At 40.9% G+C, this 14,856-nt stretch overlaps 1 protein-coding gene across 1 annotated transcript; it reads right to left on the bottom strand.

Moving 5' to 3' along the window:
- Nucleotides 1–5,605: 5,605 nt before the first annotated feature.
- On the bottom strand, nucleotides 5,606–14,545 carry LOC123879315 (piggyBac transposable element-derived protein 4-like). The gene is made up of 10 exons (XM_045926959.1): nucleotides 14,455–14,545; nucleotides 13,061–13,139; nucleotides 11,614–11,694; nucleotides 11,216–11,368; nucleotides 9,089–9,219; nucleotides 8,263–8,340; nucleotides 8,102–8,192; nucleotides 7,563–7,666; nucleotides 7,435–7,491; nucleotides 5,606–7,359 (listed from the first exon to the last, which is right to left on the bottom strand). The coding sequence occupies exons 2-10, from the start codon at nucleotides 13,129–13,131 to the stop codon at nucleotides 5,606–5,608; spliced, it is 2,520 nt and encodes an 839-aa protein (XP_045782915.1). The 5' UTR covers nucleotides 13,132–13,139; nucleotides 14,455–14,545.
- Between the last annotated feature and the right edge of the window lie 311 nt (nucleotides 14,546–14,856).

Here is a 14,856-nt window from a genome sequence, read left to right as displayed (position 1 = left end):
GAATTAGAGGTTATTTTAACAATTCTCTAGGACTTCGTCTGTGTTGGCGTTTGCTGACGCACGTGCGGTGCTTTCTCGGAGTGTTTTTTTTTGTTAAAAGTAGCCGGTTTTTGTGTTTTACTAGTGTTTTTTGGTGGTGGAACTAACTGTGAGTGTTGAGAATGGAGGTGGACCCCCCTCCGGAGCCCCCAGACCCTGATGGGTCACCAAACAAAGATGCGTGTAACGCGTCTCGACAGGCGGCTTCCTCCCGGAAGCGGCCTGTCGTAACAGATGAGCCTGCTGCAGATAGCAGTAAAAAACAGGGCATAAATTCAACCCAACCATCCATACAAACATTGTTTACTCACCCTTCCTTCGCCGAAGGCCCTAAAAGTTATTTAAGAGACGACAAAGGTCCCTTCATTGTTCACGTCTCGAGAGACGTCGCAGACCCATCCGCAGGGGTAACTATCCGTGCGCTTAAATTCGGTCAGTTTTTGCATACTAACAAATTCACAAATATTATCAATGATGGTGTAAAGAGCGTGGGACGCAATAAAATTAGCGTGGAGTTTAGTACTGCCCAAGCAGCTAACGACTTTTTGGTCAGCCCTATACTCCCACTCTCAAAATACAAAGCAATTATTCCCACATTTAATATAACTAGGATGGGTTTAGTACGTGGCGTTCCAGTAGATTGGTCAATGCAGGAATTTGTCGACTCTGTTGTTCTGCCGGCTGGCTGTGGAGAGATCCTGAAAGCCCGTCGTCTCAACCGAAAGACCATCAACGAAGGCATTACTGAATGGGTGCCCACCCAGTCGGTAGTTGTAACTTTTAGAGGCCAGACGCTCCCGACCCGAATTTTCTCTTTTTACACATCGCTCCCTGTGGAAACATACAAATATCCCACAATTCAGTGCCTTAACTGTTGCCGTTTTGGTCACATTAAGACACAGTGTAGGTCCAAGCCCAGGTGCTACAGGTGCGCCCAGCCCCACACAGGAGATACTTGCGATGTTTTACTAGCAAATGCTACCTGCTTGCATTGTTCAGGTAGCCACTTTGCATCAAGTAAGGACTGCCCGGAGTTTTCACGACAACAAAGCATTAAATCGGTTATGGCTCAGGACAATGTATCATACGCTGAAGCATCTTCTCGGTTTCCCCCAGTCCGCAGGTCATATGCTGAGATGACAAGGGAGTTGTTCTCCTCTCCTACATTTTCTCCACGTCCTGTTAACTCCTCTCATCCATCAAACTCATCTCGTCCTAGTACCACTCCCAAAAAATCTTATCGGGAAACAATTATCCGTTCTCCTCGCCCCCGTGCTCCCTTACCAAAGGGTTATGATAAACAGGCTCACGAAGCTGTTATTAACAACCCACCCTCTTCCCAACCCAATGGCTGTGCTCTTGGCAACAGTCAACCCGACTTCCCTCCTTCCCAAGGGAAAATGTTAGAAAACCTTTCCGCTTTGCTCCTGAGCATCGTTGCTCCATGCAGCGAACTCCCACTACCGCCCAACGTTGCCCAAAACCTTTCCCGTCTTTTCAAAATTTTAAATAACGGCCCCAACAGCTCTACTACAATGGAACTGTAAAAGCATCAGACCTAGAAAACAAGACCTTATTTCCTTAATTAATTTGCATAGACCCGTCATAATCGCCATCTCGGAGACATGGCTGAGGCCTGGAGCCCGATTTCGGATTCCTGGTTTCTTTTGTCTGCGGGATGACAGGGATGACGGCTATGCAGGTAGTGCCATATTCATTCGGCACAATCTTTCCTTTTCTTCTCTTCCTATCCCCCCTCACAGTAATCAGATTAATGCTGTTGCTGTGAGAGCTGTAAATATTTCCTTCCTCTCTTTATATATCCCTCACCCAAACCCATCCCTGATTCCAGAAATTGAAACTATCCTTGCTTCTCTTCCCAGTCCAACTGTTATTATGGGTGATTTTAACGCCCACCATACTTTGTGGGGGTGTTATAACTGTGACGGATTCGCTTCATTGTTGATTGACATCTTTGAGGATATGAACCTTTGTATCCTGAATGATGGCTCTCCGACTCGTAGAGTTTATCCCAATCAGAACCCAAAATCAGCAGTAGATCTATCTCTTTCTTCGACTTCCCTTGCATCTCAGCTATCCTGGCAAACTCTTCCCAGTACCTATGGTAGCGATCACTTCCCAATCATCTTAACTCTAAACAATAGATCAATCCCTACCTCCAACCCTGAACCTTTGCTAAAATATAAATTACAGAAAGTAGATTGGTCTCGCTATGCTCAAACTGTAGATGACTTGATGGACTCTCTACCTGACCTTTCGTGTGATGGAAACCTCTTGACTTACTATGATCTCTTTGTCAAATCTCTTATTTCTTCGGCCGACTCCAATATTCCTCGTAAAAATCTTTCTGTTTCAAATCATTTGCCTTCCCCTCCCTGGTGGGATGGGGAATGCAAAGATTTGTTTAACCAGAGGGTGGCAGCAGAGAAAGAGTACACCGCTCATATGACAGAAGAGAATTTTATTAAATACAAACATATTGACGCTAAAACAAAAAGAATGGTGTCAAAAAAGAAAAAGTTTGGCTGGACTAAGTTCTGTGAATCACTTAGCCCTAGATCTCCTTCTTCAATTGTTTGGCAAAACATAAGAAGATTCCGCAGAACCCTCAACCACTGTGATCCTAGCTCCAACAATCCATCTGAATGGCTTAGCATTTTTGCTGACAAACTCGCTCCCCCGTATGTTCCCCATCAGGACGATTTTCCAGTTTCTACACCAGCACCCATTATGGGCGAAATGGATGCCCCCTTTTCCTTTTCAGAGCTTCAGATTGCTCTCAGTGGTCTGAAAGATTCAACCCCTGGGGAAGATGGTGTGCCCTACTCTTTTTTGGTAAATTTAAATAATAAATCTAAAAATTGTTTTCTAAATTTGATTAATAGTTTTTTCGAAAAAGGAATAATCCCAGATTCCTGGAAGTCTCAAATAGTTATCCCCCTCCTCAAACCTGGGAAAATAGCATCACATCCAAATTCATACCGACCTATTGCACTGTCGTCCACCCTAGCAAAAGTTACGGAGATTCTCCTTAAAAACCGATTAGAGTGGATAATGGAAAGCAGAGGAGTACTGGCCCCTTCGCAGTTTGGTTTCCGCAAGGGTCTCAGTACTGCAGACAGTCTCAGTATACTCACTACAGACATTCGGACTGCCTTTGGTAAGGGTGAATACCTTGTGGGTGTTTTTCTTGATATAGCTTCTGCATATGACAATGTACTTCTTCCGTCGCTCAGGCAAAAGCTGCACCAGCTGAGTGTACCACCGAGGATAATACATTTCATATGTAACCTGCTTTCTGGCAGGTCAGTTGTGGTAAAACACCAGTCATCCACTCTTCCCCCCAGACTAGTCTGGAAAGGTCTTCCCCAAGGCTCTGTTCTAAGTCCTCTGCTGTACAGCATATATACCCAAGATCTAGAACTGTCTGTAAATAACTTTTGTAACATCCTGCAGTATGCTGACGATATTGTCCTCTATCATAGCTCAGGATCTGTAGAGGAAATATCCCAATGTCTTAACTCTGCTTTGTATTATCTAGGGCAGTGGCTCTCTGACCATGGCCTATCTTTGTCAGTGGCTAAATGCCAGGCAGTCGTGTTTACGAGGAAGCGGTCTATCCCTAACTTTAGCTTTTGTTATGAGGATCAACCCATCAACTTAGTAGATACGGCAAAGTTCCTTGGTATTATTCTCGATTACAGACTGAACGGATTGGCTCATACTGAATATATAACCAATAAATGTGAAAAGGGCATCAATGTTCTACGTGCAGTAGCGGGAGTTTGGTGGGGTGCTCATGCCTACTCACTGAAACTCTTATATAATGCTTTAGTTCGTAGCCACATTGATTACTGCTCATTTGTTTTAGACCCCTTAAATAAAACTGTATCTGAGAAGTTAAATAAAATTCAATATCGTTGCCTCAGAATCATCCTGGGTGCAATGAAGTCTTCCCCCACTAACGCTCTACAAGTTGAATGTGTTGATCCTCCTTTACATCTCCGGCGTCAATACCTATGTGACCGCTTTGTCAGCAAAATGTTACAGCTTTCCTCTCACCCACTGTGGACCAAATTAGAACAGTTGTCGCAAGTCCTTAGCCCACGCAATCCTTCTTCTTATCTATTGGATAGTTTCCGTAAATTTACCAATCTCCCTCATCCCTTGTTATCTTTACCAAAGAATCCTCTATTCTCCACAGCATATAAAGCCCTGATTTTCAATCCCTCTGTGGTTACTGATCTTGGTTTGGTCAAAGGAGCCCCTGATACTAATTCAAAATTTCAAAGCTTAGTTCATCAAAATTGGTCAAATCACCTTCTTATCTACACTGATGCTTCAAAGATGTCTCCAGAAAGTTGTGTCGGTGCAGCCTGCTGGGTTCCCAGGTTTAAAATCATTTTACAGTTTAAATGTCCTCCTGAGTCCTCGGTGTTCACAGGGGAGGCCGTTGCCTTATTAGAAGCAATCCTGTTTACCCGCTCCCATAACATGAAACAAACTGTTATTTTTACTGACTCCCTTAGCTGCTTATTATCTATCAAGGAAAACCCATTCCGGAGTAAATCAAGATTTCCCATTATTCTAGAGGTCAGGGAGGCTTTGTTCTCCTGTCATCAAAACGGATTAGATTTGACACTTGTTTGGGTCCCAAGTCACTCTGGCATTGTAGGAAATGAAACAGCAGACTCATGTGCTAAAGCTGCGATACAAATGGGTTCCCATGAACATTTTAAAAATAATTCCCAAGATCTAGGTGCATTGTCAAAAACTTATCTGGACAAGTCCTGGAACTCATACTGGATTGAATCAAAAGCGGTTAAAGGAAAATTCTATGCCTCAGTGCAACCAGATATTCCAAGACGCCCATGGTTCTTCTCTCATAGACATGCAGATAGGTGGGTTACCTCTACGATTTGTCGCTTACGCCTTGGTCATTCCTGCACACCTGTCCACCTGTGCAAGATCAGAGTTAGAGATCACTCCCTGTGTGAATGTGGCTTAGACGAAGGTACTGTTTCTCACATATTCTTTTCTTGTCCTAAACTCCTTCATCCTCTCTATGATGTTCTTCCATCAAAATTCCCGCGTCCAGTAAATGTTGAGTGTTTGTTAATGTCTGTGTTTAGTCCATATTGTAAATTTTTATGTAAATATGTTAAATATAATAATATTAAGTTGTAATTATAACTCCATGTAATATAGTGTGTATTTTATATATTGTGTCGTTCCAGGCTAGAAACTAACCCTATAAATTAACATATTCTGAAAAAACCTGCCACTTATAAAATTACCCGAAAGTCTCAGCTATCACCAACCGTTCTCGTGTCTCTTCAATCCCACACGATATTGGCGAAGTAAATCGCGCCCACCTGGTGCAGCTCCACGCCATAAAATAAAATAAAAAAAAAAAAAAAAAAAAACAATTCTCTATAAGAAATGCAATTAAAATGAGGAATGTAAGAAGGACCGCATTACAAGTTGAAGCACAACACTGCCGTGCCCCTTCCACGTTAGCCCGCCGCCATCTTAGACTGCATCATCACTTAATGTGCCTATTGCTCGTGTGGTAAGCACTGTAGCATCCCTCAATGCACAAGTTGACGTCACAGGTGCCACACCTCCACACCGTCGTTCGGCGCACTTTGGCAGCGTGGCACAACTTGCATCGCTGCGCTCGCACATTTTTTAATGGCAAATGCATTTCTGGCGGTGTGGCTGGTCGCGCTGGTGGTCGCGCTGGTGGTCTAGGCACGGCTGTTGGTTTGTGCTTCTGCAGTATTTGATGTGCCAACTGCAATCGGAAATCCCTATTTCCGATTTGAGTGTGGTTGTGTGTATAGATTACATACGCATTGTGCATCGATACGTTCAAAAGTCGGCGGAAAAGTTTTTTGTACCAGACCATGTTGCGCACCCTCTCCACGGGGTAGGCGTGAAGCATTTGATCTTTGTGATCTATGCCGCCCATGGAGAGGTTATAGTCTAAGACTACTTCAGGCTTGTACCTGAAGTAGCCGTACTTTTCTTTTCCGCCGACCTTGATGTCGTGATACGTAGAGAGCATCGCCACCACGTTCTTATCCAACCACACAACCACACTCAAATCTTTGGTTGTGCTGAAACAAACCTCTCCCGCCTTCATAATATTTTTATTCTTCCCTTTTAGGGACTTGGGGACAAAGTCCCTGTTCAGCCGAAGAGTGCCCATCGTATCGGTTTTGTATTTAGCCTTTAAAAGCCTTGACAAAAGAGGCGCGTTATAAAAACTATCCATAACCAGAGTATGGCCTCTATTGAACAAGGGTCTCATCAGAGTAAATACAATTTGAGACGTGGCACTCCCCCGCTCATCCTCATGAGTTACATCCGCTTCTTGTGGTGCGTCTTGCGGCGCGTGGACGTGCCCCTTGCCCGTATACACCTCCATGTTCCACAAATAGCCGGTTCTTGACTCGCACAATTCATAGCTCTTTATACCGACCCTAGCCCGTTTTGTGGCAATCAACTGTGCGAACGAGAGTCGCCCTTTCCATAAAAGGAGCGACTCGTCAATTGCCACATTTTGCTCAGGCAGGTATAAAGAACTGAATTTTTTATTGAGATGCTCAATTACCGGCATGATTTTGTGGAGTTTGTTGGTATGTGCGGGCAAGGAGGTGTTGTCTACGAAGTGTAGACATCTTTTTAAAAGTAGGAAGCGGTTGTAGCCCATGAGCTCCCCGAAATTCCCAACTCGGAGCTCTTCCAATTTGGGATACCAGTATTCCCGCTCAACATTGTTTACAACGAGAGATTGCAGCATAATAATACCAAAAAACGTCCAGATTTCGTCCTCTGTGGTGTCTTTCCACCGACTTAATCTGGAGCCGAGTTTTGAGGCATTATTAAGCTGCAATTGGCGCCCATATTTGTTGGTTTCGCGGACAATGTGAGCTATGATATCGGTATCCCAAATTTTCTCAAATATCTCCAAAGGAGTTAGCCCAGAGATATCAAATGTCGGGCCAGAGGGCCCGATGAACTCTTCCCTAACTCCTTTGAAGTTATCAGCATTGCCCCGCCAATCAAAGTTAAGGAAGTCTTCGGACTCAGTCAGAGCCCGAAGACGAACATCATTTTCAGCGTCCAGTTCGTGCACCGCTTCCACAAGGCCAGGATCCTCGGAACCATCGAACTCCGTGGGGAATTCAAAAACGTTCCGCTCCCGCACTGAAAGGTCGATGAGGTCGGCGTCTTCGTCAATGTCACTTTCAACGTTGTCGTCAATCTCCTCATCGACATCACCGTCGACTCCTGCAATTATATATTTTTTATTTACATAACAGAGGCAGCACATAAAACAATCAAATTTTAAATTTTGTAACTAACCGATCTCGTATGATGCGGCACTTCTTCCAGATCCTGGCATTGCTGAAGTGGTAGACTCTGAAACAATTTAAAAATGTTAGTTCAATGTCCATAACCACTTCAAAAAAACTTAAAAATATAATACTAACCAGGTGCAAATTCCAAAAACTCTATCTGAACCGCCACAGGGTTAACAGGCGCCTCCAATGCCGGAATTATCCCTGTGGACGGCGTGAATAGTAATTTCCTTTTCCTGTCAATAACAAAAAAGTAATTTAAAAGTAAGTAAAGTAGTAAAGTATTTTGTTTCTCTAAAAAGTGTGACTCGTCCGACTGTGTCCATCATGAAATCTTGCTCTCCAAGTTAGAACATTACGGTGTTTCAAAGGATTCATCAAGTTTATTGAAATCTTATTGGCAGAAAAGTACCCAAAAAGAAAATATTAACGGTACAGATTCTTCTGGCGCTTTTCCTTACTAATGGGTGTGCCCAAGGTCTCGATACCAATACCTCTTTTATTTTTAATTTATATAAATGATCTTTCTTACTACGCTAGGGACATTTGTGAGATAGTGTTATTTGCTGACGACACTTCATTGATTTTCAAAACCGATATAAATAACGCTCTCTCCCAAATCTTACAATGGTTTACAACCAATATATTGTTTAATGCAAGAAAAAACTTACTTCGCTTGAGGCGGCGTTCCTAGTGAGGAAGTACTTTCTGGAGGAGTACAAGGTTGAAGTGTGCCCTTCTCCATTGGGATTTCCGGGATGCCTTAAAATAATAATAGTCATAAGTCTTACGAATTTTGTGTTAAACGAAGCACAATAATTAACTTTCTTACCTAACCCATGATCCATGGATGGCATGGATGGATTATGGGGAGGCGAGCCCTCAATGAATTCGCCATCCTCGGCCGTTTCTGGAAGAAAGTACAATGCAAAGTACTGCGTGAGTTAAAGCAAAATATAATTTCAGTCTACCCGTTATAGGCTCCGAAACAGTTATGAGGAAAGAAATTGTAACTGCCTTAGTCTTTTCTGAAATAAAGACAGTAGGTGCAGTGTAGAGTGCTGTGTGAGCAAGCGCAAAAACAGATTTCTGTGCATATCATCAGACTTATCCGGTAAAGGCTCAGTGCTGGTTAAGGGAGGCTGCCTCGCCATGCCCGCCACATCTTCCGTTTTTGGGTTTAAGAAGCCAATGATAATCTATACATATAATAAAATTGTAGAAAAGTGGTGTCTGTACAATGGAAATATATAAAAAAAAGTAGCAGGGGTTGTTATTATATTGATGCCGAACCCGAAATTGTAATTAATTTTTTTTTTGTCTGTTTGTCTGTGTGTTTGTGCACGCTAATCTCAGAAACGGCTAATTCGATTTAGATACGGTTTTCACTAATATATTGTAGTAAGCTTCACTTAGCATTTAGTATTTATTTCATGTCAATCGGTTCATAAATGAAAAAGTTATGTCAATTTAAAGAATCACGGCGAACATTTTTAACGTACCGAGTACGTACTACACGCCTCGCGCCTGAGCGTCCGTGGCTATAATATAAAGCGCGGTCACTATTCCACGCGAACGAAGTCGCGGGCACAGCTAGTTTACTAATATGAATGATAAATGATATGATAATTTTTAAAACAAAAAAGTTTAGAACAGACCGTGAACACGTTTTTCCCATGGTTGTGGAATTTTCGGAGGTGGGGTAAGCGGCACGCCAGGTAAGAGTGGGCAGGGCACCCATCGCTTTGCGTCTGCTTTACTCTTGCCCTTCCCCTTTCCTTTTCCCTTTCTGAAAGAAAAACATTATTCAAAAATAAAGCTTAGTTAGGCTATATCAACCAACCCAAATGAGATTATTAACATAATAAAACATATGGATGGCAAGAAAGCGCCTGGTTTTGATCTAATTGATAAAAGAGTCCTATCGGAACTACCGCGAAAAGGTATTATGTTCCTCACCATTTTATTTAATGGCATCATTCGTGTTGGTTATTTCCCAGCTCTGTGGAAGGTCTCGCAAATTATAATGATAGCAAAGCCTGGTAAACCCGTTCAAGAAATAACCTCATACAGACCAATCAGTTTATTACCGGTGATATCAAAAATTTGTGAAAAAGTTGTGTTGCAAAGGCTTATGAAAGAACTCTGCTCAAGATGTATCATCCCAGACCATCAATTTGGCTTCCGGCAGCATCATGGAACTGTTGAGCAAGTACATAGGGTATGCAGAACAATAAGAGATGCACTGGAACACAAAGAATACTGCTCTTCTGCTTTCCTCCATGTGCAGCAAGCATTTGATAAAGTGTGGCATACAGGACTACTATTCAAAATTAAATCGCTACTACCTCATACATTCTTCGGTCTATTGAAATCCTACCTGACTGATAGAATATTTCAAGTCAAAGAAGGTGAATACACTTCACCGTTTCACCCAATCACAGCTGGCGTGCCACAAGGCTCAGTGCTAGGTCCTGTGCTTTACACAATCTATACAAGTGACCTACCTCAAATTGACGATGTCACTGTGGCTACATTTGCGGATGATACAGCTGTTCTTGCTCGCAGTAAATCTCCTGAAGAAGCTTCAGCTATTCTGCAACGTGGACTAAATGAGATTGACAAATGGCTGTCAAAATGGAGGATAAAAACGAGCGCTTCAAAATCAGTCCATATAACATTTACTCTTCGTCGAGGAAACTGTCCTCCGGTCTCGCTGCGTAACAATCAGCTACCACAAAGCGACAACGTTAGGTACCTGGGAATGCACTTAGATAGAAGGCTAACCTGGAAGAAACATGTCCAAATAAAGAGGGATGAGATCTATCATAGATATAGAGGACTGTACTGGATGCTCTCAAGGAACTCCAGACTCTCTCTAGACAACAAGTTACTGATATACAAAGCAATAATAAAGCCAATATGGTCATATGGCATACAACTTTGGGGATCAGCATGCAACTCCAATATTCAAATTATACAAAGAGCTCAAAATTATATTTTGAAACAACTGTCCAACGCGCCATGGTTCCTACAAATATCGGAAATTCATGAGCACTTAAACATTAACACAGTAAAGGAAGAAATTCTAACTTATAGTTGCAACTACAAAACAAGGCTTACTAACCACCCAAATCGCCTGGCAGTGCAGCTGACAATGCCACAGGCAATCCGTCGATTAAAGAGAAAGCATATACTAGACATTTAGCTGAGACTTATGGAGTTTTCCCGCTGGGGAAGTTTTCTCCTAACGAACGCCAACTTCCTCCAACCAATCTGCTCATAGTCCACATGATAAGGCAATAGACTGATCGCATGATAAGGCAACCCCTCAAAAAAAAAAAAAAAGTTAGGCTATATTTAAATGTCACCGGAAAATAATACAAACCGTAAATTGATCAACTTTCTAATTAGTAAAAGCTATTTTAAGGGTTTGAAATTTTTGAATTATCACACTAATATTATAAAGGAGAAAGTTTGTATGTGTGTGTGTATGTTTGTTACTCCTTCACGCAAAAACTACTGGACGGATTTGGCTGAAATTTAGAATGGAGATAGATTATACCCTGGATTAGCACATAGGCTACTTTTTATCCCGGAAAATCAAAGAGTTCCCACGGGAATTTAAAAAAAACCTACATCCACGCGAACGAAGTCGCGGGCATCAGCTAGTTGTTATTATTTTCAATCCTTTAAAAAAATCTGTTTCTCATCTGACTAGGAAGTTAATTAACTTACGGTTACGTATTATTTTCCAGTGACATAGAGATATACAAAAGTCTAACTTTGACTTCGGAGCGTCAGGTAGCATGAATTTCCCCACTTCCTTCAGGTCCTTCATGTTTGCCAAGTGGGTCCGCTGCTCCAGGGACAACTTGGCGACTTGTTTCTTAAATTGGGTTTTCCCCGCCCGCACAAGCTTAGATTCATCCATCAAGCTGAAAAAATATATAAAATCCGATAAAAATGCCGTGTGTTCAATATTTAAAGCATTCTTGTGTTGATTTTTTTTGATTGTCAGTTTTCCCTTCTACCTATAATATGGGTACCTTCAAGTCAAAATAGAGTGAATAGGCAACTTCTAGGCAAGCGCGCTCCATCTTAGGCTGCATCATCACTTGCTAGCAGGTCTGATTCCAGCCAAGCGCTAGTCTATATAATTAAAAAAAAAAAAAGATTTTACCGTATTGATGTCGCTGGCTCCGAGCTAGCTGGCAAACTTGATGGACCCAAAGTACTGGGCTCTGCACTCGCCGATTCCGAACTGAACATAAAAGTTGCTCTATAAGAACCGAGTGCTAGTTTTGCAATTAAGACGAATCCAAGGACACCTCACAACAAAAAATCCAACAACCCTTTTGAGTTCAAAGGCATGCTAAAGAAACTTAACAGGGCTCTCTCCGTCACTCGCTTCATACAAACGTAGTTCCAATTTCATTTAAAGATTAAGCAACCAAAGTCCATGAAATTTTGCAGACATATTCTAGAAACTAATATCTATGTCTGGTTTTCCAGATTTCTGTTAACCTCATACAGACCAATCAGTTTATTACCGGTGATATCAAAAATTTGTGAAAAAGTTGTGTTGCAAAGGCTTATGAAAGAACTCTGCTCAAGATGTATCATCCCAGACCATCAATTTGGCTTCCGGCAGCATCATGGAACTGTTGAGCAAGTACATAGGGTATGCAGAACAATAAGAGATGCACTGGAACACAAAGAATACTGCTCTTCTGCTTTCCTCCATGTGCAGCAAGCATTTGATAAAGTGTGGCATACAGGACTACTATTCAAAATTAAATCGCTACTACCTCATACATTCTTCGGTCTATTGAAATCCTACCTGACTGATAGAATATTTCAAGTCAAAGAAGGTGAATACACTTCACCGTTTCACCCAATCACAGCTGGCGTGCCACAAGGCTCAGTGCTAGGTCCTGTGCTTTACACAATCTATACAAGTGACCTACCTCAAATTGACGATGTCACTGTGGCTACATTTGCGGATGATACAGCTGTTCTTGCTCGCAGTAAATCTCCTGAAGAAGCTAACTAATATCTGTGTCTGTGGTGTTTTAGATTTTTCTAAAAATATGTAGTTTTAAAATTACAGGGGCTCAAAGATTTGTATGTAAATTTTTAAGACCGCGTCACTTTGAAACCGAATATTTTAACAGAAATCTGGAAAACCAGACATAGATATTAGTTTCTAGAATATGTCTGCAAAATTTCATGGACTTTGGTTGCTTAATATTCAAATGAAATTGGAACTACGTTTGTATGAAGCGAGTGACAGAGAGACCCCTCTTAAAAAGTTAACCTTTCTTCTCGTGCATTTCGTTCTAAAGTTAATTCGAAAAATCTAAAGTTAATTATTATAATTTTCAATAAAATAAGCTTGAAACATGGGAGTACAAAATTGAACTAGGAAACTATAACTAGCCGAGGCCTCGCCGAGAACGGAAATATCGTTTTTTTTTTTAAATATAAATAAGTTTTTAAGTAAATGCAAAGATTAAAAAAATTATAATGGTCAAAATTTCTCAAAATTGGACTCAACGGGTATGTATGAATCCTCTAAATAAGTGATGTCACAAAAAAAAAAACCAAAATATATAATTTGTACATACTTTGTGGGATATGACAGCTTTTGGGCACTGTGCGGTCTTTTGCGTGTCCCTTTTTGCTTTTTTGGAGGCATTTTCCAAGCTGTAAACCAGTCGCACCATTAACATCACATCACACTAATATTATAAAGGCGAAAGTTTGTATGTGTGTGTGTGTGTGTGTGTGTATGTTTGTTACTCCTTCACGCAAAAACTACTGGACGGATTTGACTGAAATTTAGAATGGAGATAGATTATACCCTGGATAAGCACATAGGCTACTTTTTATCCCGGAAAATCAAAGAGTTCCCACGGGATTTTTAAAAACCTTCATCCACGCGAACAAAGTCGCGGGCATCAGCTAGTAAAAACATACAAAACATGCAGGGTTGTCATACCTATTCGTACGTTATTAGTGTTACTAGCTGATACCCGCGACTTCATTCGCGTGGATGTAGGTTTTTTAAAATTCTCATTCTCTCTGATTTTCTGGGATAAAAAGTAGCCTATGTGCTAATCCAGGGTATAATCTATCTCCATTCTAAATTTCAGCCCAATCCGTCCAGTAGTTTTAGCGTGAAGGAGTAACAAACATACACACACACACACACACACACACACACATACAAACTTTCTCCGTTATAATATTAGTGTGATAGTGTGATTACCAACTTTTTCATATATAATATAATAAGCTTATAATTTAATTTATTTTATAATAAAAAAAAACTAAAATAGCCTTATATTATAATATAATATAATGTTACGTATAAAATGTGTCAACTACCGGGTGACTAGTGTTGGGTAGGACATGACTTGAAAAAGAGTTTGTAAGAGTAGCCTCTTTTATGTACTGAGCCAGTACTGAGGCGAGCCGTCTTGAAGCATAGCGGTTCATTTGAGGTTACGAGTGAATAACTCGGCCCGGATATCCAGATCACGCTGTGTGCCCCAAGCCAAACGCCTATACCATGCCAAGCGTTGCTTACGAGAAGAGTCTCTTTGAAATTCGCAATCCTTGCTTGATAAACCAAATTTTGAAAGAAAGAAAAGAAAGAAAAACTGTTTATTTGGTACCAACAAAAATTTAACTTAAAATAAATAAAATATGAAATGTGTGGTGGTGTGTGGTGCCAAAATTGACTCCACTCAGCATTTGCTGCGCCCGTGTCGGGAACGCAGGCACAGCGCTGGTCTTCCGTGCTCATTTTATTTCTAAGTCCGGTTGATTAACAGCTAGTGTAACTTATTAATTTCGAATAATATAATATAGTACAGTAAAAAAACATTAAAACTGAAGATAACATTCGATTTCACACTACCAAAACATTTTGGACGAACATTTCGGTGTCCGAAAACAGTTAAATGTTGTGTTCTATGGTGAAATCTTTTTAAATACATATTAATTGTTTACTTACCTCGTTAAATAAACTATAATCTAGCGAAATTACTTTAAAAACTAATAAACAACACTTAAATCACAAAACACTTCACGCTCGACCACCGACCAGAAACAAAAGACGCTCGACTGACTGACGCTCGACCAGTGTTGCCAGCTCGAATTTTTAAAAAGACGTAGACCACAGTTGAAAAAGACGAAGATTTAGTAAAAATTTCGGATGAAAAGTTCGTAAATCTAGTTAAGCAGTTGTAAGTTTGATACACACATTGTTGAATGCTAAGCCCTAACTTGTACAACCTACTGTGTTTATAATGAAGTTTCATTAAAAGTTTAACGATAATGGGTAACTCAAAGGCAAATGGCCCTTAGCTTAAATTTTAATCTTTTTAGTAGGATTTCTTTCAACTTACTATTTTGT

The sequence above is a fragment of the Maniola jurtina genome, chromosome 28 (genome assembly GCF_905333055.1).
Source record: "Maniola jurtina chromosome 28, ilManJurt1.1, whole genome shotgun sequence".
Taxonomy (NCBI): Eukaryota; Metazoa; Arthropoda; class Insecta; order Lepidoptera; family Nymphalidae; genus Maniola; species Maniola jurtina.
Note: the sequence above shows the minus strand (reverse complement) of the source record. Positions and strands in the feature narration are given on the sequence as shown.